Source organism: Elaeis guineensis, chromosome 10 (assembly GCF_000442705.2).
Source record: "Elaeis guineensis isolate ETL-2024a chromosome 10, EG11, whole genome shotgun sequence".
Lineage (NCBI taxonomy): Eukaryota > Viridiplantae > Streptophyta > Magnoliopsida > Arecales > Arecaceae > Elaeis > Elaeis guineensis.
Window position 1 is genome coordinate 31,566,232 of NC_026002.2, and position 25,197 is coordinate 31,591,428.

Consider the following 25,197-nt stretch of genomic DNA (forward strand, 5'->3'; position numbering starts at 1 on the left):
AATTTTTTTCTACTTTCCAATTTTGATATAATTATACCAACTACTTGCACCGAAAACCTAGTGGACGCATTTGTGATAATATCATTTCCACAACCAAATGAATCAAATTTGCAATCTTAAGCGTACTTAAAAAGCATGTATGTAATAAATCATGATTTGGTTGGTAAGATGTTCCTAAAGCTATATTTTGTATGATGCAGCCTCTTAAGACCCGTCTGATTCGTGGAAAAAATTTTTCTTCCCAAAAAATTACTTTCTCTGGAAAGTAATTTTTTAAAAAATTATTTTTTAAAAATAAAATTTTGATATGTTTGGTTGATATAGAAAGATGACTTATTATAAAGTAGCTTAAATTTGGATGAGCACCTATATTTTTGAAAAAACTGTGTAAAATATCTATTATATCCTTAGTAGATATAAAATCATACATTTTTACTCATAAACTTTATATAAATATAAATATTATATTTATATTAATATAAATATATTATAATATAACATTAGATCATAATAATTTATTATGTTAATATAATGTTAACATATTAATATGATATTAATATAATATGAATATTTTAGTGTAATAAATTTATTAATATAGATATAAATATTATATTATATTAATATAAATATTATATTAATATTAATAAAAATATTATATTAACATAAATATTAAAATAATATTAAAATATAATAAATATTAATATTATATTATATTACTATTCAGTATTTTATCCTAACCGTTCATTGATATTTTACTAAATTTTAGTTATTGATCTTAAAAAGATATTTTAAGAAAGAAAAAAATACTATCACTTTTCGTGTCATAGAAAGTGCTAAAACACATATCCTCTATGGATTTTCACTTCTTATGAAATGTGACAAGTAATTTTTCATGAAAAGTATTTTTTTATTTTTTAAAACTTCAATCAAATAAGATATTTTTTTTTTATTTTTTTGAAAATATTTTTTTTTATTTTTCATCAAACAAATGGATCCGTGGGAGCATTAAGGTCCAAGACAGAGACGTGTGGTCACCACCCCGGTACGAGTCGAGGTGGACTCGTCACAGTGATGCTCTCGCCCAGGGTTTTTTCGTGTGCGACACATGGATTGCAGGGTTTAAACTAAACCAGGTTGTCTGCTTTTGGTTGGTGAATATCTTGGATCCAGTTGCTTGTGTATGCCGCCACCGTTTGTACGTACCCAGATTGATGAATTATTTTGATAATTACGGTGCAGATGTCGAAGATATTGAGAAGTACTAAGTTTGGGGTACTTGATTCATGATCGAAATCGAAATCAAAATTAAAATACTTTAAAATCTAAATCAAAATGATCAAATTCTCTCGAAGCATTTGGTTCGTGATTGAAATTGGAATCAAAATTGAAATAAAAATTTGAAATCATAAAAATGAGTAGAAATTGAAGAGATGCATAGTTCACGATCAAAATCAGAATCGGAATGAAAATTAAAATGACTTGAAATCGAAATCAAAATGATCAAATCTCTCAGAATGCTTGGTTCGTGATTGGAATCGAAATTAGAATCGAAATTAAAATTTGAATCCATAGAAAAGAGTAGGGATTGAGTTCTATACAAATTAGGTCATTTCCATTCCACCCGAGAATCAAAATTGAAATAAAATTCCTTCCAACCAAACGGTTGAAATGAGAGTCATTCATTCTTATTCTGATTTCAAACCTCCACTCTCTCCAATCAAGCACCTTTTGAGTTCTATGTAGATTAGACCATTTCTATTCTATTTTGAAATTGAAATCGAAATTCCTCTGTTGGAATAAAAATCATCCATTATTATTCTTAATCTGATATCAAATTCTCACTTCTCCCAACCAAGTACCTCCTAAATTTATGATAGTAAAATGGTAAACGAATCCATGCATGCATGTGCGAGATGGATTGTCCATATGTGTAGTTAAAGGGACTACAGCGTGTGCCTTCGGTACAAGCCACATCAACCTAAGCAGGTTGAATCACAGCGCCTACGCGTTCACAGGCTTGAAAATAAACCTAGGGTAGAGTTTTGACTCTCCCCTAAATGCTGATTAGTTTAAGTCCCTCCTAACATAAGTAGCCTTTCTCTTTTATCGTAAGTAATTCTTGGTTCACTATTCCTAATCCTTCTTCTGTCGGCAAGGTTTATCAGGAAGCTTGCCGCACTTTACTTTTTTCCATTGTAGCTTTAACGCTAAGAGAGGTGAAATAAAAAGCTTAGGATGGATTTAGGAGTCTTTGTGGAAGCCTACGTGGGGGTACGCATCTATACTCGTAGTGGGGTTGTTGGGCGTGGACTACATTTTTCCAGTAAAGAGGAATATAAGAATTACTAAATATATTAATGGCATTTGTGCAAGCTGACAGGGAAGACACTGGGAAGCAGAGTCATGGTAGGTAGATGGGAGTCCAGCATGGAACAACTAAAACAGCATAAATTACTCCAAAGAACTGCCAGAATCCAAGAAATTCAAAGGATACAATGTGCCCAACAATCACTCAAATTATGAGAGGGTGTTGAGAAACAAACAAGAGGGAGCAGTCAGACTGTCGTTATTACATCACACAGCGAATCCCTGCTACAAAAAGCTTCAACCAGCTTCCTACTGCCATTGGCGGCTGGTCATTTTTACCTTTTGAGAAAAATGAAATCCAACATCTAGCATTAGCTTTAATGGCAAAGAGAAAATAAGTGGTTGATACAAATACCATATACTCAAGTTTAATGATTATACTAATAACAATAAAAGATTCCTCATGCTTCATGACTGCAATACAGATAAAAAACCGAATCATATAGGCTAACATGAAGTAATAATAGAGTATCATATGAACAGAGAGCTTTAGAAAATGTTTTTACCAGAGCTCCTTCATTGGTCATCAGTCCGGAAGAGGCCTCTATGGGAGTACGAGCGGAAGGGAAGAAGGGGATACATTATGAGACGGAGGGCAAGAGATCTATATTCCGGTTCTTTTGGGGAAGGGGGGAACAGGAATCTCACATCTACAATAAAAGGAAGGCCTTCACAAACATCTAAAAATGCTTTAGATTCATCATGGAGATCAAGATACTTAAATTGACTTATTTCAACAAACAACCTATATGTCAGATCACAGTACTCATACAGAGCATGCTACTCTCTACAACTAGCGGGTGACCAATGAACTGGATATCTTGGATGGTACTGGGAGCAATTATTCATTAAGTTTCAGGTTTTATTTTATCTAACCCCTTTCAACTTTGAATGTTATTTCTCAATTGCCGTCATCACTCAAATTTGGTGCCTTTAAAAATAGAGAAGATTTATTCCAGTCCTTTTTCAGAAGAGATAAACATTGGCTCTAAGGCCCAAATGGACGAATGTTATGTTACTGCTAAAATTAATTTAAAGACTAAGAGCTTATTGGAAGAAACAATGTTTTACTAGTTTGTGATGACACCTCATCCACTCAAGGTCTTTGAATTTCTTCGGGTTTCACATCTAATTTCAACTTGTTCTGGTTTTGAGAAAATGAAAACAGAAGAAGTATCCAGAAGTAATAATTGTCTGGCCCCAAATATGTCCTCAAGCCCCACTTTGACTCAAAATTTAAACAGGAGGATTAAAATGTGCTAGAACCCATACAGGGAACACCTAGGTCTCATTTGGCAGGTTGAAATGGTATTTTGATGACTAAAATAAGTTAAACCACAAAATCAAGTGAGTCAGTTGATGTAGATACTTCCGCTCCTGATTTTCTAATGCTGAGGCTGGAACAGCTAACATCTTAAATAATGACGCTGAGATAAAATGACAGCCAAAGTGACCTGACCGTGGGATTGTGATTTATAGAGCAAAGAAAAATGTAGAAGGGCAGAAGCATGCAATAACATCATAAGGAATTTATGATAAGCAATCCTAGGATCTTGCTGGCGCAGCTAACAACCCGAAATAAGACCAAAAGTTACTAGTTACTGTTCGCGGGTACTGTTTATGCTACAGGCACCATAAACAGTACTGGGGTCAGTATGGGTCCTTTACTCAGTATTTCACATAGTCTCCATTCTTGTTTAGCACTTCTATTTGCTGTTAAATGGTAGGCCGCCTGGCAAGTTGCCTACTAGGGGTTTTCTTAGTTGTTTGGGTCATGTTTTATTTCATTTTGGAAGACTCCTATTGGAAGAAGGAAAGTAGGCTGGTTGAAATTATTAACATAGATCTGCATGCAGCTGGAAAGAGGTGGTGTACTTGATTATCTTTTTTCTTTATAGAACAAGTGGCCGCAGGCCTTCTTTCCCCCATCCTTTTCTATTCTTCTTGTTTCCTCTTTTCTACCTCTATTCTCCACAAATCTCTGCTGTTTTTCCTCTCCCCTCACCCCAAACACTGTTTGCACAGAAGTCTACCTACTGTTATTAAGATCCAAAATCAGATATGCACAGGAGTCTACCTACTGATATTAAGATCTAAAATCAGATCTGCACCATTTCATCTTGCCGAAATCTCTAATTCCAATTGGAGGTTACATCAGTTTAGTATTGCAAAGATGTACAAAAATTCCAGAATTTTGTTCTTCTTCCACTTTATTCCTTTCCTTTCAACTTTTGCCCAGATAAATATATTTCAAATCCCTAATAGTTTAGGTAATTGTGATGGCATAACTTTATAAGTGGACAGACAAGACAGCAGTAGATTGTCCTAGTAGTACAGGATGTTTGTCGCAGATGACACATTACCGAACACGTATTCTCATCAGGCAGGTCACATTTAAGGTTCAGATGCTCCCTTTGAATTGGGTAATTGAACCTAATAGTTTTATTGACTTTTTTACACACATCCTAGGCCCCTAAATTAGAGGAGCCTCTGTGCAGTACTGGTCATGGAATTCCAGTAGCTTCCTTCCCCATGTGTAAAGTCAGGAGGCCACCCATGCATCCAAAGGTGGGCACTCCAATGAAAGAAAAAGACATTGTTAAGGTTGATGCTAAGATCACAAAGGTTGAGATTGAAGAAGCAACTCAAAGAGAGTGAATCAATTCTTAATGGGTCTGATGGTGCTGCAATAGTAAGTCAAAGATATTTAATCTACTTGCCTCTACTCTTGGGACAAGGAATTAGCCAAACTAGTCAAAAGTTTGGTAGGGTTCTTCCTTTTAGACACTGTCATTTCCTGGTACGATATACACTGCAGTATACGCCCATATCTGCTTATGGCTTATGAAGTTTTGGAATATCACGATATGGGACACCCTCAATATGCCTAGGTATGGGAGTATTATACCATGGTATGATGGGTTTCAAACCTCGCTTCAAAAGAAGTGAAAAGAGAGGTTGGGCAGGTCCTAGATGTAGGATATAGGGGGTGCCTTTGGTTTTCTTTACTCTTGTTCATTATCAAATATTGTTTCTTGAAATGCACAAGATATTGGAGAAAAAGGACAAAGGAAGACTTACTAAGTATATTTTTCAGAAATAAGGTGAATTCCTTTTCTCTAAAAACAAAGCTGGACATAATTGATAAGAAAGTTATTTCTTACAGAAGAGCTTGGAACTTCAAGGTGAAACGTAGCCATCTTGCCACAGATACAAGTTTATCTTTTGTAAAGTACAGATCCAGCAACTGAAAGCATTTAATTTAATCATCCACAACTTTGAACTCATTGCATCTATATATTAATAAATTCAAAATCTCTTCAGCTTATTTCTTCAAGGATTTGAAAAAAGTGCAGATAAATCTCTAAAATATGTTTCCTTTTTTTCTGACCCTTGAACTTATGAAAGTTGAGCAGAAGAAATTGAGCTCCACAGTAAAAGGTTTTAAACAGAGGGAAAAAAAAAGTACCATAGAAGGTCAATTCTCTGTCACTGGGTGGCAAAGAAGTCCTTGTGAACTTAATTTTATTAAGTCTTTTGATGTGCTTTATGCTAATTTTACCTGCATTTGAATATTTTATCCAAAGGCCTAATAGTATAAGGAGAAATATTTCAGCAAAGAATTGATTCTAGAATACAGGACACAATTTAACAAAATAGAAAAGGGTGCAGGAACAAAAAAACAAGATTATTTGGGTAAATTGGCCCTTCAAATTACAAACAAGGGCATTATTGCAAATGCAGTTGAAAATTATGATGGCAACTACTGCATAAGCATATATTTGATATTTTAATTCTTTAATGTTTTTAATCATTGTTTGGAAGAAACACGTCACTTGAATTATGTCATTATAATTTGGGGTTTTACTACACGAGCAACAGTTATTTCCTTAATTTAATTTCTCTAGTTCATGGGCTTAATCCAGACCAACAATGGTGGACATAGGATAATGGTGCACAGGAAAGAAGTTAACTCTTTAGGATAATCTCCACAAGCTCTTACATTTTTTGGCAGTCTTTGTTTCCATTTCTCATGGCCAGATGGTCTGTGTATTTGATCATCTAAGGCTGGTCTTTTCCCTTCTTAAGAATGGGGTTTCTGTTGGTGAATCTGTTTTTAGTTTTGGCTTTCCTAATTGCAAAAGCATTATCTGAATGAAAACTCCAATTTATAAGCTTATGGATGATGTGGAGCCTGTCCTACCACAAATAGTATGGAGTCATCTGTGAAGGTCAAGCTGATAACAGCTGACGGAGCTCTTGCCTCTTCTATATCTTGTTTTCCAAAGTAAACAATACTAATTGGAAGTCCTCCTGTCATTGCTAAGAAAAGATAGGAAGCCAATGATACGGGTAATCTTATGCCAAAATGAAATGGGAGAGACAGCCAAGATAAATAGCAATGACAAATAATTAGTTCAATAACTAATAACATGAACTTTGGATGTCCTAAATGGTCATACCAAGCAGCAGCAATTAGTAGGTAGTGATGTCGGTGGAACTACTCAAACACTATACAAGAAAATTTAAAAAATATACCACATTTTATCACACAGTGAAATAACAAAGCTGTTGCATAAAGTAATTTACATAAAAGCTCAAGACTTTTTACCTGAAATTATAAGGACCATGCCACAGGATAAATATTCTTCAAGCATCTAGCAAAGGGGAAAAAAAGAGAGAGAGATATGCTTGAGAATCCAGAAAAATGATTTCCATGAATTAATTGAGAATAATCAAATGCAATTCCGATAATAGGGTGATAACTTTTACAAATGATGGCAGAGCACTGAAATTATCACTAGTCCCAAAACACACAAATATTCACCATATACATTCATCTAATGATGCCATAGATATCAAGAAGGTCTAAGCACCTCAGCATCACATCTGGGAACCGATACTTGCTAATCAATTCTGTAAAGGCCTATCTTTGGTGCGATCATTCAATTTTCCATATCTTTCATCACAAGTTATATCCATGTCAGTGATGTCTCCAGCTCCTTATAGATCTTTGCACATAGACTCAAGCACATCTCCCTAGCAATGCCTGCTTAAAATTTGGCTTATGGCCATATCATTTTACTTGATTCACCAAAGCTTTGACCTATAGCCCCCAAAAACTTCTCCAGAATGCTGATTCCTCACTCTATCAATCTTACGTCTATGCACATCCATTTCAAATTCTCATAACCTCCCCCTTTATTATTATTATTTTTTTTAGCAAAATATATCGAGCCTTGTACATAGTTTCTTAGATATTTCCTCAAGTTAATGAGAATGCATCAGTAACATAACACCCTAAATGCATCTCTCCACACAATCCATACAAGATATAATTCTATTAGATATATTAAAATTTATCATTCTATTTAATAAAACTAGCAAATCTATATTACATCTTTGCAACAATTAGAGAATGCATTGGTAACATAACACCCTAAAAGCATCTCTCCACACAATCCATACAAGATTTAATTCTATTAGATATATTATAATTTATCATTCTTTTTAATAAAACTAACAACTCTATGTTACATCTTGTGCAACAATTTAATTTGAGCCTAATCCTTATGCATTTCTAAGAATTTTTGCAAATAATTGATTTTAGAAAGAAAAGGATAAACCAATAGATAAACAGAAACATTAGTAAACAAGACTACGCAATCATGTATAGTACCCAGACATGAGTTAATCAAGCACAATAATCTCACAACAAAAGATGTACATAAAATATGGTTGCAATGTAATGAACCATTTCCCCTCAATATTTCAACTCTTGCAATGTAAATGGACAACTTCCACTTCAAGTTTCAACTCTGTATATGGAAGAAAATAATAAATACAACTTCAAGAGGCCATCAAATAACATTTCATGAAACTCATGAATAAAAAGTTCAAAGTGCCCCCAGTTTGTCACATAATCCATGTCAAGCATATAAATCATTCTGCAAATAGTGAAACAAAAAGCCCCTCAATCCCCTCCACCTCACCATCTTTTCAGTTTGCTTGGGTATGTTCCAATATTAAGATATATGGCAAGATGTTAATTCAAAAATCAAACTGCAACAAAAACATTAAGTTTTTGTAAGAAGCAATACTTTCAGTAATTCCTCTCTAGTAATAGAGTGTTAAATCAGCAACTCATGCCAGAAGGCATGATGATCATTGGAACCTTGGGCTTTTCATGGATGCCAGTTTCAAAAATTTCACTTGGCACTAGAATGTCAAATCAGCAACTCACCCTTTAAAACATGATGACTCTTTGAAGTTTGGACCTTGGAATTTTGTGACTTTCATTTTCAAAAATTTCATCTGTCCTCCAAAGTAATGTATATAAAAAGCAACCAAGAAATGGTTTTAAAAAAAAAAAATTTCAGACCATTTTAGGTTGTGTTTCATCCATTTTTTTGTTTCAGCAATACAAAAGAAACCAAAGAGCCCCCATACATAATTCCCACAGTAAGGTATTTCTAAGCACTTGTCTCTACAACATATGGTTCCAAAGATTAAAAGCAATGTTACTCAGACACATGATATGGGTGGCTGGTTCGTTAGGATAGCACCAGCAGCAAGCCATTCTAATAACAAAACAAGATTAGTGCAATTATGGGACAATAGTTCTCACATGAACGAGTATGTACAAACTGTAGTGGTCTGTATCAACAATTGATACTAGATACATACCAAAAGCAACATATGCTAGTTCCTCTTATTCTTGTTGATGCTAATAGTTTCAATGAATACCAATCATAATGGTACCATACTGATACTGTACAATTCCAGTGGAAAACGGGCATAGCGCCTGGTACCGGTATTTCAAACTTTGCTTCAAATGGCATGCTATTTCCATATTGAATAGCGATACTTATAGGATACTTCTAGGATATGTATCATCTAAAAATCGCTTTGGATATTCTCCAGATACACCTGAGATACTTCCCTAATACCTCTAGAAATGAGAAAGAGAGATCTATTTTGTTTCATCTTTTGATGAATGTCTAGCTTTGAATAATGAACAGTTAATTTTGGAGTTTGTGATGTTGATATTATTGCATACGGTATAGATTATGGTCTACTGATTTGAATGATGAATTATAGAGTTTGTGGATGTTAATGCTATAGTATGATTATATTATGTTGATAATCAGCCATGCTTACATATGTTTCATTGCATATATGCAAAACATTTATACCTTGTTGAAAATCGTCTCCATATCATACCTGCTTTTCAAAATTTATCATGCTGATGTTCTGTATCATGTTGTACTCAAATCACATATTTGTAGCCGTACTTCATCATTACATGAATTCAAATTAAGACCAATAAGGTAAATCTCTCCACCCCTGAGAGAGTAAAATTTTAAAAGTAAGATCAATGAGATATGAAAACAATAGTTCCCAATTCCCCTGATAAAATTTTTAAAATTGGAAACAATAAGGTATGAAAACAAAAGGTGAAGTGAACTGACTCATCCCACCTATCTCCTAACCTAGATATCTCTGTAGATAAAAAACCTCAAAATGAAAAATATTAAAGTCGATCACAGTGCCCCATGCCACTTCACTTTGAAGAAAATGATAGTTAGAAACTACTAAGAAGAAGATCCCAAAACCAACCCACACCACCCCCCCCCCCCCAACCCCCGGCGCGCAAAACACATTTTTTAGCTAAGTCAAGATTCGATGCATCTAACATTCGTACACATAATGAATCCTAATGCTATGGTCCTTATGGTAGGCCTTAATAGGAATGACCTGTAAAAAGAATACATAAATACGATCAATGACAGTTTTGATAAGCCTTGATGGTTAATAATTTCACAGGCCGTAGCACCGAACAGAGCAGCAGCTGTACCATATTTAAGAACTCACAAGTCAAAAAGAGTATCCCCATCAGACATTCAAACAAAATTACAACCGACCCCCAAAACTCTAAAGCTAAAACTCCACTTGAGAACCACAACTCCAAGATATCAGAATTAATTTAAATATATGCAAATTACTTTGACCCTATCTTAAACCATTGAAAGCCTCAAAATTTGAGCTTTCAAAGCTCAGGATCAAAAAAACCAAAATTGGAAATTTTAAAGATAAAGGTATGATCAAATCACCAATTTTACCTTCAGAGGCACCAGGGCGCTCATGCTCCTCCTCCGGCACCGGTTGCAGCTCCGAATCCTTCCCTGTGGTCCCATTACCACAGTCCACTAACGATCTCCTCGTCCGTGATCCCGCACCAGTCCCATCGTCGGGGTAACGTACCACGACCACAGGGCACACACAATGGTGGACACAGTAGTCACTGACACTCCCTAGCCGGCTCTTGCTGCTCCTCCTTGAGGCACCGAAACCCCTGCTCCCCATGATGACGGCGCTAAGGCCGAGCCTCTCCACCTCGAGGCAGAGCCTCTCCTTCATGTCGTGGTCCTTGACGATGTGGATCTTGAAGGGGATCTGCGCCTCCACGAGGGGCTGCGCCAGGTCCTGGGCTTTGGTGGTCGTGAAGGCGTCGAAGTCGTCCTCCATTTTCTGCTGCGACTCGTCGGAGTCGGGGTCCTTGGCGGGGGCCGCAGCCACGGCGGAGACCGATTGGTCGATCGAGCCCCAGTCAGCGCCGTAGAGGACGCTGGTGGGGCGGACGTGGAGGAGGATCACGGCGTCGCCGGGGCGGAGGTAGTTCTGGACCGCCCACCGTACGGCGTAAGCGCTTTCGTCGCTCAGGTCGACGGCTATCGCGATCCGGCGGTGCGAGCCCGGGCTCGCTGCCGCGGTGGCCGAGAAGAAGAAGCGTGGGGAGGAAGGCTGGATCGCCTGCGCAGCTGCTACCGCCGCTGCCGGCGCCGGGCGATCGGTCTCCGGTGGCATTTGCTTGGGATTCATATCGCGAATGAGATTAGGGTTTTGTGGGTTTCTGGAGAATTGTTGTACTATTTTTACACTGAGAATGTGGGAGAGAGAGAGTGTAAGGGTTGAGATCGGATCGTGTCCCGTTCTGGGGGCTACAGCCTACAAATCAGTGTTCGTTTTCCGCCCGAGAAATATGAGGGAAAAATAGTTAGGCATCATACGAGTGGATTTTAGAAGAGAATATTAGATTCTGTAACAAAAAAAAAGAAAAGAGAATGTTAGATTTTTGTATAGGATGTTTTATATTTGGAGAAACAAATAATATTAGGTATTCAAAAAAAAAAAAAAAAAAAAAAAAAATATATATATATATATATATATATATATATATATATATATATATATATATATATATATATGATATTCTAAGTACTAGATGTTTGAAAAAAAAAATGTATCAGTATTCACTCATCTCGTGGGAAACTTGGAGGTAAATTTATCCAAGAATCCCTAAATATATATCATACTATAAAGGAAGCATGCTATGTTTTTTGAAAAATTAATACCTAAGTGAGTTTTTTCATCAAAAATAAATTAGGTAAATAAAAGAGATATCGTGACATACCTACGGCTAATGGAATTTATCTTATTCATTTCTAATTTTTTCAAAATAAAGTAAAACAATGATGAAGGACTATAGTTTTGGTTCCCCAAGTTCCGCGTGACTTCTATTAAGTATGGATATTGCTTTATAATTTCTATTTTTAATAGGGCCAACATGGAAACATAGGGATTTAAAATTCTTTTACTATGTCCAACTGCTGAACCCAATCCTCCATCAACATCTTTTTCCTCTTTCATACTGTTTTACCTCATCACCTACTACTATTCATGCACATCCTCCTCTTTAGTGATATCATTTTAAAGTATAAAAATCCAGTGGAGTTATCTTGCTACAGGGACAGCTCTCTTTTCTGTCAGAGTTGTTTTACTTCATCTCCTTTCTGCCTCTTGCTTTATTCGTCATCTATTTCTTTTCACTAGCAGTGCATCATCGTCAAATTATATTAAAATCCAATGCCAATGTCATCTTGTCTCCAATAAATAATCTTTATTATTGATTTAGAGAAGAAACTACTTCTTTCTATCCGCTCAACTCGGACTTTTCATAGAAGATAATAATAAATATAATAAAAAATATAAAAATAGGACTTTAAATCATTTATGCTTATATTTATTGAATAATAAAATTGATTACATTGCTTTTTATTTATACCGATACTGGCTGAGTCTCCATGTATGAGCCAGCTTCATCTTTTATATAAAAACGATAATTAATAAAAATAATTGTTAGAACCTAAAACGAATGTAGATTTCAACTCTTGTATTAATTTTACTTTTTATCACTTCATTCTTTAGTTCTTCTAATTGAACTATATATCTTAAGGGAAAAAATGATGAAAAATCAAAATAACACGCATGCTCATATGACTATCGAGGATACAATGAAATTGTAAAGCAACAAAAATAACACGTCCATTCTATTATTCTATTATGCTTGCACCGAAGAAAGTCAGGTATTCATTGTTTTCCAAAATCTCGGAAAAGATAACCGAATAGATTTGGACCAAATCCATTTAGATATGTTTACCAGCTAAGTTGGACTCAAATTTAGATTTTTGATTTGTTTAATCTATTTATTCTATTTAATAGTTAGATATAATTTTTGATATTTTTAATTTATTTAAAATTTATTTAATCTATTTAAAATTTATTAAATTTATTTTTGATCTATTTAATTTGATTCATTTAATCTGTCTAATCTATTTAATCTAATTTGATCTGTTTAATAAATAATTTAATTTATCGGATCGAACTGTTCGTTTAATAAATAAATTAGATTTAGATCTAAATTTTGTTGATCTGATCAGATCTGTATCCAATTCAATTCGATCCGATTAGATTAAATTTTTTTAAAAAATAAATAAATAAATAAAATTTAATGGAGCAAGCTCGGCCATGCATTAGCTTGACACGTAAATTATTGATGCCAATGCTGGCTGGATGTTGGGTTTATCAGGCCCATAACCAGTTAGACCTTGCATGATTGCATAAAACATGGCTATTGGGGGAACTCGATACATGTAATCAAACCCAACTCATAAGTTTAAGTGTAAGACTAATTCTTTATCCACCGCTCTATAATGAAAAAAAAGTATACTGTCCAATCACATTAAGTTAGATCACATAGTATAATTAATAATGAGACAGATATTTAATATTATTCAATATTTTTTTCAAATTTTTTAACAAAAATATTATTTTTTTCTATAAAATAAAAAAAATGATATTATTATTTTTTAATTTCTTATATGAATTACTGTGAATATATATGATATTCTGAATAATATATATTACTTTCTGATATCTTGTGAATATATATGATATTTTAGATAATATATATAACTTTCTGTGAATATATATGATATTCTGAATAATATATATGACTTTCTGTAGTTATTATAACTTCTTAATGCTTTATATGACTTTCTGTTGGTTATAATAACCAACAGAATATCATATAAAAGCATAGAAAGTCATATATATGGTTTAGGATCTCATATATATTCATAGAAAATTATATATATATTGTTTAAGAAGTCACATAAAACATCAAAAAATAATAATAATTAATAAAATATCATATAAGATACATGAAGTCATATATATTACTCACATAGTATTATATAAAGCCTCAGAAAGTAATAATACTATTTTTTCTTTATTCTACGAAAAAAATAATATTTTCGTCAGAAAAAATTTGAAAAAAAAAATTTAACAATATTAAATGCATGTCTTATTATTAATTGTGCTATGTAGCCCAATATGATTAGATGGTATACCTTTTCTCCAATAGAGATAGTGGACAAAGAATTTTTCTTAAGTATACGAACCACTCCAAATCTATTCAAGCTTTAGACCCTCGGCCATACATAAATTTCGATAGGCCAGAGTACCACATACATGGAGGTGAATTAAATAAAATGAAAGGTGTTTGGAAGGGAATCGAATAAGATGTGTCGTGGAGAGAGCAAGACTTCAGTCCCACATTGATTATTCAGTCAGGATACTTTGCTTTATAACGATTCAACACCTTCTGATCCTCTACGAGGTATCTTTTGGCCCACAAAATGTGATCCTGAGGGACAAAACCGTGCGGATACATCCAAAGCAGACAATACTTCGTAGGCAGGTGGGATCATCCAATGCCCATGTAGCTATGGGGTGCATCTCTGGAGCCGATACGACCTTATGAGCCTAGCTGATCTGACCGTAATATTGATGGCCCATACAGGTCTTCCTCCAACAGACAAAATTTTTTGACTGGAGAGGCCACCGTTGCAGACGGAGCGGGACTAATTGCCTTATAACGGTTCAATATCCTCCAGCCTTCTACGAGGTGCCTTTTGGCCCATAAAACGTGGTTCCGAGAGATAAAGTCGTGCGAATATGCTCAAAATGAATAATACCTCGCAGACGGATAGGACTGTCTGACGCCCATGTAGCTATGGGGCGCATCTCTGAAGCCAGTACTATCTTATAAGTCGGGCTGATCGGACCGTAACAGGATGAATAGTATCTTTTTTGTTATAGGTTATGGATATGATATGGCACGAGCTAGAAACAACAAGATTTTTTTAAATATTGTATAATAGAGAGAAGGATCGCATCAAATATTTTGCAATTGTGAGCGGATAAAGTTATATGATTATTTCACAATTGCAAGCAAATAAAGTTACGTGATTCTGTTCGAAAACTAGAAGAAATTGAGGGCCAGTGATTAAAAATCATTCCAATATTTTATCATGACCCTCAGAGGATCGATAATGAGTTTACAAATGCTACAAAAATTTATAATATTTTACATTTTTTTTGTATTTTCTTAAATTATAAATTAACGTTATAAGGACTACTGTTTGGGAGTATAGAGGAAATTATGTAAAATTTCTCATACATAATTAGAAATTTTTATTTCAAGCAGTTCTTTTAAATTCATGATTGTTGCCTCTATCTCTTTACAACTTTCCATTTTATTTAATACGGTAACAATCAATACTTACTAAAACTTTTCAAATCTAAAAGTTTAGATTAAGAAATGAAACGGGGTCATGATTTTGAAATTTAAGTAGTTCAAACATAAACCTAATATTCGACGGAAAATGATTTAGGGCATCCATAAAATGCTTAAGGGGCCCCATTAATGCAATCAAAAGTTGCTGGCTTGGCAACTCTAGATTCCATCATCCTCCATGTATGTTGCCAATTTATACGAGTTAACCAATCCTGTGTCATGAAACGTGACAAGAACATTTCATGCACACAAAACGAACGTTCCCTTACATTAGTTATAATTATATAGTTCTATTATTCTAATCTTCATGGGTTGAATGTATGCACCTTATTTATTAGTATACTTAATTTGACATGGAACCAGCTCAATAAGGGTAGAGACCGATCCAACCTAAATAGCAAAACTGAAACTGAACCTCCCAAGTCTTTAGAATGAGACAGCCGGTCAATTTGAGAAGGGCCGTCATGCTCTTCTCATATCCTAATTAAACCTATATAAGTCTACACTCTATTAAAATGACTAAGAGCATGTTGGATTAGAAGGAGTCGAACTCAGAAATTGAAATTGGAATGAACAACTTCCTCTTTAGCCATTTTTTAAGAAGAATGAAACTGAATTCAAATCACAAACCAAATACGTTCACGATCAATTCTCATTTCAATCAATTCTAATTTCAATTTTGATCATGAACTAAACACATTCTAAATCTATACAGGTAGACGAAGTTAGAACCCCATAAAACCTAAATCTCATCCTGATGGATCGTAGATTTTTTTTTTCTTTCCAGAGGCAATATTTGTTGCTTTAAAAAAAAAAATCAATCTCTTTACTCTTTCTCAATTCATAGTCTTCATAACTAATACAGCTTTTTCTGTTGACACAATTAGATATAAACATAATTAAAAAATAAAAATCTTAAAATAAAAAATAAAATATATTCTTTAAAAAATAAATATTTGTTTACATTAACTAAAAAAAAAAAAAAGCTTCGACCAGAAGAGTCAAGGAAAACAAAGGACAACCTGAGAAAGAAATTAAAAAAAAGCCGGTGCGTGGGGTGGGAGAGAAATCTAACCCTACCTTCTCCTTTTCCTTTATAAACCAGAAGCAACAATAAACATGCTCTACAACAAACATGCCCCAAAATCCCTGTGATTCAGCTCTACTAAATTCTAGTTGGTGACGACCACACTTACAGTACACCATTATTTGGTTTCAAGAAATAACAAGACAGTGATGGCTCAGAAATGGAAATCTTCTTAAAGATCTAACAAACAATTCTTGATTGATAGGCCAGTTACAGAAAGAACCACAACCTCCTAATCTAAATGCTTCCTTGTGCCTCTAGATACAAAAGTAAAGATTGTGTTATATGAATTACTTTCGAATCCTACATTTGCATTTGTGACTAATTATTAAAACAAAGGTCTTCGAAATTGTACAAACACAGTAATAGTGCAGTCCACCATAATTAATTTGTTGTCCACAGAAGATGATGAAACACTCAAGAATGTCCTAGTATTTATTAACCAAGAGGTGCAAAGGAAGCAACAATGAGAAATTAGAACATTAAAAATATGGTAAACTTAAACCATATAAAATTTGGTGATTAGAAATACCAATTAGGTAAACCATTTCAAAAAATTTAAGTCCAGGTAACTGAAGAATTTTTATGACATCGTCCATAGAAGCAAATTTAGTAAATGTCTGAAACACATGAATCAAGCGCCAGGTAGTGCTCAAAACTAAAATATTGAAGACAATATCTGAAAACATTCAGTCTTAAGCTCCCAAAACAATCTGTCAAGATAATGGCTCACAGCTGATGAGAAACACTACCACACATGCCCTCAATCATTACAAGGCCCCCAACACAGATATTCCTATCACTGAAATCAAGTTGAACAATGAACATTATAAAATTTACATCTTAAATAACGAAAAGAAAAAGGGTGCAAGGTTCTGTTCCTTCCACAGGAGTAAAAGCCTATGATCTACACACAGGACATAAGCCTAACCACAACATATCTCAAATGTTCATGACATTTAAGCCTGTTATTGTCACCAATTGAACATCTAAACAGTCACCCTGACAAGCCTGAAAATGAAGGATGAAGGATGACGACAGATTCTTCTTCCACAGTGCACGACTATATCATTTGATTCAAGCAGAAAAAATGATTACAAAGTTACAATGATAGCATACCCCACTTTACACTGAATCAACCCCTTGAACCTGCTGCCGAGCAAGGTACCTTTCCCTTCGTTCTTTCTGAGAAAAAGAATAAAAAGGGACGAGCAAAAGTATTAGCAGCGAAGCTCAGATCAGACACAGAGAATGATAACTCATGAATAAATGTGGAAGATTCATTTACCCATTCATCTATGACAAGCCCTTCACCAATAATCTTAGGACCTGCGTCTTCTGGAGGTTTCTTGTGAGCCTCAAGTGCTGCATCAGCCTCAGCAAGCTGACGCTTCAGTTTTTCCATTTGCTTCAGCAACAATCACAATGTACATCATTGCTCGATATGTTAAATAATTAAACAAGCAATTCATTATCTTCGACATGAAAATAGTGGGAAAAAGGATATTTAGCAGACTGGCTTACAGGGCAGGGGCGTTCTGCATCCAAGAATACAACCCGCAGAATTTGCTCAACTGCAACCTCATCTTTCTGCTCATCAAACTGTTGCAGACATCCAAAAATTATTACACTTACTTTCAAATGGGTGTTGATGCAAAAAAAACTACATTGACAATATTTAAATACTGTTTCTTCATAATAATATATTGTAGTCCCAGTTATAGATGATTTCAGTGCAAGTGCAGGGTTGTTATTGCAGTTCATGATCTCCATCACTAACCATGTTTATTTTGTGAAGACCTGTTAGCTAAGAAACTGGAAGTGGTCACCCCAAATACCATCTATTCGATTAAAGCAAGGACCATACACCATTTAGTAATAATACAATATCCTAAAGTAGTTGAAGAAAAATAACAACAGCTTCAATCAATCACATTAGAATTGTTTTTACAGCTTAAAGATGTTTGAATCTTCATAAAGTTTAGTAACCATTTTTGTTTTCTAATCATCCTCAATATCATGAGACTTAGTGAAGCTAAATATCTTTTAATATGATTCATCTGCCCACCAGAAGAAGATATGTACATGTTCCAGGTTAGGTTAGCTTATAAATCCAAAACTTCCAAAATTTGAGAAAACAAACTGAATGGCAAAGCTAAAGTAGGTTATATCAAACTTTATTCTGATATGTTTTGTTCCAAGAGGAACAGTTAGAAGTTCTTCTGAAGGAGTTGGTTCTCGGCCACCAAAAAACAAAAAAAAAAGAAGTTGGAATTTCAGCCAATACTTGAAAAAAGGTGAAATGGAAGTGACATGGTCGATCCATATTTGGCTGAAACCAGTGAAATTGACCAACTGATCAGTGGGCTGGCCTTGGTCAACATGTTTGTATTTTGCCAGAAATTTTTCAAAGTAGAGCTGAAAGAAAACTCCGGGAAAAAAATCTTAGACCTTGCCCAGTGGGAATTAATTAAAAGAAACAGACTCACCAATTCTGGTACATATTCCATAGGTCCCTTCACCTTCAAACTCACAATCTTAAACTTAACCTTGCTCTTTTGATCCATTGGCTTTTCATTGTTTTCTGGATGCTCCACGAACTTGAAAACTGGCATTTAAAATGGAGATAAAATAAGAACACTATCACAGGAATCCTATAAGAATCAAATTCCTTTTTTTTTTTTCCCTAGAGGAAAAAAATCAAGAAAAGCAAATATATAACCAAGGTTACCAGTTGCTATGATACTCTCCCCAGGAGAAAGTATACCACCAGGAGGACGCATGAAACAGCTCTTTGGCGCAGTTGTTTGAAACTAGCCATTCCATTGGTCAAAATCAAAAATATATAATGCGAAAAATATCAAAACCGAAGTACTCATCAGTGAAAATAGTAGCCAGTGGGTATGAGAAAGGAATGATACAAAATGCAGACAAAGAATTTCCAAATTAGAACAAGTAGTTACCAAAGATATGCATTGATCATGCTCAATGCAGTCAATTATTATACATGAGACTTATAAATTCTATGAAAGTTCAAATACTCAACATTCCATACACACCTTAAATGCTATATAAGATTTGCTGGTATTCTTTATCCTGACCGCACTTCTAACCTGTTTACCCGGTTCATCTTCAATGACAAATTATTTAAAGGAAAGTTAATAAAAAGAATAATAGAATAACTTCAAAGCTATAATCTTGAAGATTACCAGCCAAGAAATTATAACATGCAAGCAAAAAGCTCAAAACCAAGCATAAAGTACAGTTAAGCTAAAGATGTTATTAATTTTGGTAATTAAACTGGGAATATCAGCAGAAAATGAACTCATTCCTCTGCATTGATTCGAACACATAAAACAAAACATGACATTCATGGGGTACTCTATAGAAGGAAAGGCCCTAACCATTAATGTATAGTAAGTAGAAATGCACTTGCAAGAGTAAATAATTACAGTCCAAATCTTCCACTGGATAATGGATCAACCAAACTTGGAATCACTTGATTCGGTTCTCACATAATAAATTCTAACAGATAAAATAAGCATCATGAGTAAAATCACTATAGATTGTATTTATTAAAAATTTCAAAAAAAAAAAAAAAGAACTCACCAAAGGAGAAAATTGAGGTTTCTTCATGACATCAGCATAATGTATTGAAACAGTGATGTGTATTTCTTTGTTCCTTTTTTAATCTATTGTAAAATTTAGACAATTATAAGATTTGGGTAGGTAATTATGTGATATTGGTATGTTATTTAGGATCCTAAGTCTCTATTTTCTAATGTCCCACATCCCTGCTTCGCATATGGCTTAGGCCATTGAGTTCTTTCAATAAGAGTCATTAATATGCCTCAGAAAATAACGAAGGGAGAATTTTTAGACGAGTTTAACCACTCTGAAATTGGTGATTAGGAGGTTTCAAACTCAAATTGGTCAATCTTCTACTATTTTCTCTATGTTTATACTAGACTAAATCTAGGTCTGAAAATGGACAGGCTCCTCAAGATCTGACCAGATCTCGACCCACATGAAACACTGGGTTGTGTTGGATCTAAATCTAGGCCCCATTTTCATTTGGAGATGGTTTGGGCTTTCCATGCCTTGACCCAACCCGACCCCAAAATGTAGATGAGTGGAGTTAGCTTCCCAACCCAATCTAACCTAACAAAATCCTGCCCAAGTAAGCGTTACCAATTATGGTAATCCAACCCATCGTTTGAGCACATTCATTAGTCCATGTATAGATTATGACAACAGACAAATTAATCACTTTAGAACATTTAATATCCAATGATACATGCCTTCTCATAAGGTATAAAATTAACTATCTATAGGTCTATAAGAATATCACTTAAACCTTGTAGGTTTTCAATTTCATTTATCTCTAGAAATGTCATAAGAACATTTGGGAAGTAGCAGAACATAATTTTTGAGGGTCAATTTTTTTTAGCATGCAAATGTGTCTGATTGCTAATCATGAAATTAGGGTTCGAATCACATCGGATATGATGTAATAAGTAATCCTTTTCTCTTAGCTTTATGTGATTAATTAGTTTTGTCACTATTTTGTAATTGAGAAATTTAATATTTGTTGTTTGTTTACAGATTCATGTCCAAAATAATTTATCTTGTTTTCTTCCACATGCTATTAAGTGTTGACTTACATTACAAAATTATCTAATAGATCTATCTACAAGGACTTGTTGTAAATATTCTGAGTTTGTGGTTTACTTACTTTTGTTTATAAATTGCATTGCACATATTTTAATTTTCAACAACCACAGAATCAATGTATTAAATTTTGAATGATGACTACTGGTAGTTAGAAGACTGTCTACCCTGAAATTTACTCCAACACTAACTGAGCCAACCCAGTGTCCCCATTAGGCCAGAAAAATCGAATGGTCAACATGACCTGACCAAATCAATTCAAAACTACATCGGATTCAATCCAAATATTAGAACCAAAATGAGTATGGCATTGGATATGGACCAAGCAAATCCCTGACTATATCCAACCTACTTGCCACCCTAGCCATGTCATTTGATATCAGATTATCATCCTTCTTATTGATGATAGAGTGCACTCAGTAGTAATGGAGAATGAACTTGACATCCTGAAAGCAACGATAGATTTTCAAGATCGGAATCTCTATGCCAACTTCTGGAGAACATAAAAGAAAACATAGGTGAAACTTGTTGCCCACATGAAGAAACTTGGTCAACATCCAGAAGTTACAAGCTAATAATCCTCAGGTGTGTCACCATTAGATCCATCACGTTCCCAAGGCCAATATGGAATGGGAGGTGGTGGAATTGCCATTCAAACCCACGTAATGAAAAACTGAGTTTCCTAACTTTGAAGGCAAGTAACCATCAGGACAGATGGAAGAAAAACAATTCGAGTCAGTGAGGATTATGGCCACAATCCACCAATGCTATGTGTATATGTTTTGACTCTCTCAACCATGCAGATACAACAGGAATGCTCTCAAAGCTACACCAAACTGAGAATGTTTTGGCATACCAAACTCAGTTCAAGAGACTGATGGATAAAACTTAATTATTTATGGTTAGCTGTTATATCCAGCTCCAAAATAAAATCACTGCCGAGGTGAAGGACCTTCAACCTATGACTCTCCTGCTAGCATTTTCCTTGGCTTAGCATCAAGAGGAGGCTAAGCCAAATTGCTTCTCAATTGTGGAAGCCAGCTATTGGTGACAATTCCAGTTTTGTGGACTCCAACGAAAAGAAACATGCCTCTCCACTCAAACATTTGATATTTGCAGAGATGTCAGAAAGGACTATGCTTCAGCCATATGTAAGGCTTAGCTCTGGAGATAAATGTAAAGCATAACTAGCATTATTATGATAACCATGAAAAGGCATTTGGACTTCTACACAAGCCTTGAAGACAGATGTTGCATAAGGCAGGTGGGATGGTGCCCATCTGTATTTTTTTAATGCTATTCTAAGTTTTAGTGATTTAGGTAGATAATACTAATGGGATATTGGTCGGCTATTGAGAGTGTAAGATCTACTTTCCGAACATGTTGTTGGGTCTCTACTTGTGCACTGGATCATGAAGTTGTTTAAATAGGGATCTTTTAACAAGGAGAGATATCTTTCAAAGGAGCTTATCTACCCTTCCACCTTCAGAGTCTCACTAATCAATGCTCTCGTCTTTTTTCTAGATGTTTCATATCTTAAATTAAGATATCACAAAGTTGTATAAGCAACAGATCAAAATGCCATTAATAAATCAAAGTAGTTCCAATCCCTGCATGTCAGTACTAGAGTTATTACGATGCCAATCAGAAGAGAATCGGCTTCATAAACCAAAACGTTAAGAGTTAGAAATGCTAAAGCCATTAAGGCATCCAAACATCAAATATCCCTACAGGAAAGGGACTGATCTCACAAACATAGAACCATAGAAATTCGTTATTTAAAAAATATAAAAACATTGCACACCAGTCCACCAAATAATCAGCAAAACCCCAAACACAAATCAACTTATCATCTATTGAGGGAAGTAAACAAAGAAACTTATAAATAACCCATAAATCAACTTTCAAAACACACATAAATAATTTTGAGGGAAGAAAACAAAGAAACTTGTAGTTGTGAGTTCCATCTAGAAATTCTAAGAACAAAGTTCCAAGTAAACACCTTTTGGCTACATGTACTTGAAAAAAAAAAAAAAAAAAAAACACCTTTGGACTACCAACAGCAATTCCTTGCCAAGAAAGGAAGCTCATTAGCCAAAAAGAAGGACATAGATCAAAAATCCTCAAGCAAAACAGAGTAAAACAAGAGATCCTGCTACCAGATAGCTTGAAAAGACCGAATTACTCATCATCTATTGAAAAAGATTCCAACTTTCCATTAGAAAATCCAAGAGAGAGAAAAATCTAGCAAAGAAAGAAACAATTCAGAAAAGAAAATTAAGATAGAAACCAAGATGCTCACATGGGAAGTAGAGCTTGGTGGGCGGATCGAGCCGGAGGCGACGCCGTGTCGGCAACAGCGACCGCGCCACCAACTTCACCGCACTCCCACCAGAGTGCTGGTGGCCGGTGTCTGTTCCCACCGCCTCGGCCTGCCCCACCTGGCTCCGGCTTGAGCTCCGGTGGCTGTGCTGCGTCAGCGACGCCGACGAGTTCGTCGACGACGACCCCCCTCCGCCGCCTCCGCCGCCCCAAAAGGGAAGCCGGCATAGACCCCACCCCTTTCCCTCCACCGTCCCCCCCACCTTCCCGTTAGCTACGGCCATCTCGTCGAACTCCTCCCAAAGCGGTGACCCGACTCCCCCCTCTCAGTCCATAGAACAGCGGCTTCCTCTTCTCCCAAAGAGTACCAGACCACAGCCTGCGTCGCGTCACCTATGGTTTGTCAAAGAATTGATTCTCCGTCGTTCACGCCGATCTGTCGCCGTTGCGACTTCTAGTGAAGGGAGGGGGGCCGGCGGTGGGTGGCTAACCGCTCGGACTCTAAAAGGATTTAACTACAATTAAGAAATGGGTTCATGTCCGTCGGCTATTTGGATCTTTTCCCATCCTTTTCAGCGTTTCTCCAGCTCTCCCCAACTTCATTCCCTGTAGATCGGGATCCCGTCACTCCACGTAAGACTACCGCTACCTCTTTTTGGCTTTCTTTTGCAAGAATTTTTTAATCAAGGTTCTTCCTATCATATCTCATGAACGGTGCCTCGGGAAAATCTGAAGTCACTTCATACGCTAGTATTCTAAAAACTTATATTTAATATAAATATTATTATTTATTAAAAATTATAAATCTCTCAAATAAGCGAATGGTTGCTTATCAATTAAATCATGACCAATTTCAAGTTACTTGATTTTGAAGTTTAGCACAACCGTTGCTAAATTTTACATATCTAAACTTATTTCAATCAAGCTAAAAATAAAAATATATTGATAATTTATATATATTTTATATTATTTGTATTGTTAAGTTATTTTATTTTCTTGAATGTATATTTACATAATCTATATAAAATATATTATATTTCAAAATAAAATTTAAATATAATTAAAATGATAGATTTGTTAGATTTTAAGGTGATAATTATTTTAAAATTAAATAAGATGAGCCAATTTCAGCTTAGCTCTCTTGTTACAAAGCAAGCAGAGCATGGGCTTCGCCTTTCTCTAAGTTGGCCTGGATAGTGTTTACAACCAATGCGAAGTACCTTAAAAAAAATGAAAAAGAAAAAAAAATCAAAAGGTAAATGATGGTGGTCGTGCTATATGGTGACGGGAACCCATTTTTGTTGTGGCGCTTTTAATAGTGGTTATAATGTGATATGGGGAACAGTTGACCGGGAAACTCAGGCGAGTGCGTTTCCACGACACGGATAAGGCTCGGCGTGCTTGCCTGAAAGGTACAGTGGAAACAGGGATTTATTAATCCAACCACCAGCCTTTTGAGTTGGTTTGGAGGTGGCATCATGCTTACAATATATAGCGTGGCCAACGAGAGATTATTGGTTGGCCAGGGCACCAGCTCAGCTGTTGATTAGTCCGGATCAACATGCACAAAAAGACATAAAAGAAATAGAAGGCAAAAAAAAAACAATACAAATATATTTATGCATTCTGATTTGTGGTTGGATTGATCCACCAGCTTAATAATAGATCTGATCCAACGGAAGATTTCATATGATGAATGAGCACGGTTTGGAGTATATTGTCCACTCGATTAGATGCGCTATGCCAAGGCATGATAATGAGAGGACGA

General features: G+C 35.2%; 2 protein-coding genes across 4 annotated transcripts; both read right to left on the reverse strand.

The window, feature by feature from the left end:
• Positions 1-2,430: 2,430 nt before the first annotated feature.
• Positions 2,431-11,448, reverse strand: LOC105052681 (universal stress protein PHOS32). 2 transcript variants are annotated; one of them, XM_010933584.3, is made up of 3 exons: positions 10,491-11,445; positions 6,980-7,025; positions 2,431-2,646 (listed from the first exon to the last, which is right to left on the reverse strand). In XM_010933584.3, exons 1-2 carry the CDS (start codon positions 11,248-11,250, stop codon positions 7,018-7,020), a joined length of 768 nt encoding a protein of 255 aa, XP_010931886.1. In that variant the 5' UTR covers positions 11,251-11,445; the 3' UTR covers positions 2,431-2,646; positions 6,980-7,017. The 2 variants fall into 2 exon arrangements, with proteins under 2 accessions (XP_010931886.1, XP_073100514.1); XM_073244413.1 differs by lacking the exon at positions 2,431-2,646 and adding an exon at positions 2,720-3,017 and having other exon boundaries at positions 10,491-11,448.
• Positions 11,449-17,085: 5,637 nt separating this feature from the next.
• LOC105052682 (vesicle-associated protein 4-1) lies at positions 17,086-23,966 on the reverse strand. Of its 2 annotated transcripts, XM_010933588.4 has the most exons (8): positions 23,410-23,966; positions 19,496-19,566; positions 19,168-19,249; positions 18,926-19,044; positions 17,961-18,038; positions 17,725-17,844; positions 17,556-17,621; positions 17,207-17,447 (listed from the first exon to the last, which is right to left on the reverse strand). In XM_010933588.4, exons 1-7 carry the CDS (start codon positions 23,711-23,713, stop codon positions 17,562-17,564), a joined length of 834 nt encoding a protein of 277 aa, XP_010931890.1. In that variant the 5' UTR covers positions 23,714-23,966; the 3' UTR covers positions 17,207-17,447; positions 17,556-17,561. The 2 variants fall into 2 exon arrangements, with proteins under 2 accessions (XP_029122690.1, XP_010931890.1); XM_029266857.2 differs by having other exon boundaries at positions 17,086-17,621; positions 23,410-23,965.
• Positions 23,967-25,197: the final 1,231 nt, after the last annotated feature.